Source organism: Sus scrofa, chromosome 12 (assembly GCF_054392235.1).
Source record: "Sus scrofa isolate SSC_HxYL_T2T_F1_AM1 chromosome 12, Sscrofa_HxYL_maternal_Yorkshire_Landrace_v2.0, whole genome shotgun sequence".
Classification (NCBI taxonomy): domain Eukaryota; kingdom Metazoa; phylum Chordata; class Mammalia; order Artiodactyla; family Suidae; genus Sus; species Sus scrofa.
Window position 1 is genome coordinate 45,122,639 of NC_139394.1, and position 3,036 is coordinate 45,125,674.

Consider the following 3,036-nt stretch of genomic DNA (forward strand, 5'->3'; position numbering starts at 1 on the left):
CCCACCTCCTCTGCCTTCCCAGAGCCCAGCCAGATGGGATTCCTTTCTCTGGCCCCCTCCTCTCCTCTCCCTCCTGTATCAGCTCTGAGGAATGCCTTTTATTCCCCATCATAGTCTAATCTCTCAAGACCATTGAAAATTCACCTCCAGCGAAGAGCCTTAAGTGGACCTCTGGGTTATAGACATCTAGTTTTGTTTCTGGGAGCTGACTCTGGATTTGAGAATTAATTAGATGGAGAAAACCTGGGGTTATGAAAAAAAGTTTGAAGATTGTTGCAAGAGATCACGAGAGAGAGAGAGAGAGAGACAGGGCAAGGATAAGTGTGATGAGAAAAGGCATGGGAACCTGGAGCCTACAAAATAGGGGCAGGCGAGGTTAGGGCCTAGAGCCACAGGCTGGAACAGTGCTCCCTAATCCTATTTGATTTCAGCAGACGTCTTAGAGGCGGACCCTCACACCCCAAATTGTCCCCCATTGCTGTCATTTTCTTTCTCCCCACCAAAGGTCACCCCGTGAAAAAGCAGACCAAGGAGTTTAAAAATGTATGTACTGTTTATTTTGAAATGTCCACAGCTGTGTGACAACATCACTTTCAACAATAATACTGCCCAGCACACTTCGGCTTACAAGAGGACTCGTTTCCTAAGAAAGCAGAAGTGTTTCACGCCGATGATCGGCAGAAGGCTTCACAGTACCAGAGGCAGAGAAGAGAGAGAAAAATGCCATCTCGCCGTGAACTTAACTGAGGTCACAGAAGAGAAAACCTGGTCAACAGGTGCTGTGGTTTTTTTTTTTTTTTTTTACACTCATTAGGTGGCAGATGAAGTTAAGACATCAATAACTTAAATACCATTAAATATTGTTTACAAAACATTGTGTTTTAAATTATTAAACAAAGCACCTCTTGGAGGACGTTAAAATAATATCACTCTGCACCCGGGGAAGGTGAGGGGAGGAAATAAATAAGATTTTCCTAAGACTGTGGTGGTCTCGCAGTCCAGGTAGGTAGGTTCAAGGCTTTGGGGTTTGGGACTTCTGGTCCAGGAGCTTCATGGAATTCTGGACCCACTTCTGCTGGGGGTCCGCGCAGACCTCCTTGTCGGCTTTGGTCTTGAAGCTGTAGGGAAAAGAGGGCTCAGTTAGATGGAGGGTGGTGGAGATTTTGCCCCGGTGTGTGGTCCGTGAGCCCCTAAACCTGATTAGCCCTTGCTCCCTGGGGGAGGGGCTTGGATGGGGACAGGAGGAAAGGGACACGGGAGGAAGGGAAATACAGCTGTTACTGCTCCCAGGGAGCCCTCCAGGCTCCTGGCTGAAGGGTCTGGGATGATCTGACCAAGCTCCTAGATGAGGAGCCTGGGGTGAGTGGGCTTAGCTTATCTACGGGGTAACGAGTCCTTGGGATTAGGGCGTATCTTCATCTGACTCAGGTCAACGTGTAGAACTCAGGTCTTTGGGCTGAGGGTGCCCGGGCATGGCTCACTCACATCACAGCCTCCTGGGGACACTGGCTGTTGGTGATTCTTGTGTAGCTCTCCAGTTTCTTGAAGGGGATCTTTCCATTGACCAGACCGAAGCAGCAGGTGATCGGGATGGAGACTGAATCTGAAAAACACATGTTGCGAAGCATGAGAGCGAGACGATGTATTGGAAGCAAGCATTTGCAGGCAAAGGAGCAGCAGGTAGGAGAAGGCAAAGCAAACACACCAGGTCTGACTTGGACCACACCACTGTCAAGTTCAGGGCCTTCATCCTGATCCCACAGATACAAAGTAGCTGTGAATCCATCTCCTCTTTCCAGCGGTGGGGTCCCTCATTGTGGAGGGCAAATGGATACATTTTGAGTCACAAGATGAATCCTTCCAGGGTCATTTGACTCTAAAACCTCTAACCCTGGGGAAATGAGTTCTAAGACCTCGATTCCCAGCTGTTTGTCCCCATGGGCTTAGAGCCAACCTACGTCACATGCTGAGGTGTCTCTGGGTCCTTATTCTCCTGGCATAGCCACTGTTCTGGAAGCTACATGGGACCATAATCCAAAATGTGAAACCTCTAGCAGGAATTTCTTCCTCTCCTCTGATGCCTGAAAATGGTCCTTCCTTCTGCATCAACGTTTCCAAACAAGGTGAGGGCTGTTAAGGCGGTGGCTGCATTTAGTGTCCCCACACTGGTGTCAGGAAAGAACATGGATCGAGCCCCAGGGGCCTGGGCTTCTAGTTCTGGTTCTACCTCTGACAAGTTGTGACAGGCCAACCGTTCTTAATTCCCCTCTGGCTTTCACTTTCTCCGGCTCGGTAACGAGGGCTATGCAGCAAGCCTGGAATGCCTCCCCACGCTGGGTGTTAGGATCTGGGGTAGTTCAAATGTTAAGGCTTTGGAAGCGAGGCGCCTTACCTGGCTGAGCAAGCACCTGGGTGCTGAAGGCAGCGGCGGTGAGCAGCAGACACAGAAGGGCTGCGGAGACCTGCATGCTGGAGCGGGAGCCTGGAAGCTTCAGCTGAGCGTTGGTGATTTCTAAGTGGGTCTCAGCCTCTCTGCAGCTCTGGTTCCCCTGGCCGATCTGCCTGCCTTTTATAGAGAGCAGGGGGCATTGGCAGAGTCGTTTTTAAGGAAGGAAGAACAAGCCCCCCAAGTGCTGAGTAGACACCCAATCCTGGCGGTGGTTTCCCAACCCTTGAGAAGAGGAAGTTGTAGATTTTCCATCAGTTGTTAGACTGTGGAGCCCGCGGTGGAAGGGCATGTGGTTTGTGCAGCAAAATGTAGAAAGTGACCTCATTGGACAATGAAGGGCTATGATTTCTTTGAAATGGAGCGTGATCTGTAGGAAAGGGACGGTGGAAGCTGAGGTTCCTTGGAATGAAAAGAATCAAGGGCGGGAGGTCCTCGCCCCCTCATCTCGTCCTGCTCCTTTAGAACCTCATACAGGTTGCTTAATGGAACCTTGGCAGAACAGTTTTATCTTCAAGGCCTGATGCCCTAGAATGTTCGGTCATGGAACCTAAGAACTGGACAGTACATGCTGAGCTTACAGGGGGCTG

The 3,036-nt window shown here is 50.2% G+C and overlaps 1 protein-coding gene across 1 annotated transcript; it reads right to left on the reverse strand.

Moving 5' to 3' along the window:
• Positions 1-987: 987 nt before the first annotated feature.
• On the reverse strand, positions 988-2,490 carry CCL8 (chemokine (C-C motif) ligand 8). Its single transcript, NM_001164515.1, is given in 3 exon segments — positions 988-1,118; positions 1,486-1,603; positions 2,393-2,490. Coding segments are annotated over 3 exon segments (300 nt in total). The 5' UTR covers positions 2,469-2,490; the 3' UTR covers positions 988-1,012.
• Between the last annotated feature and the right edge of the window lie 546 nt (positions 2,491-3,036).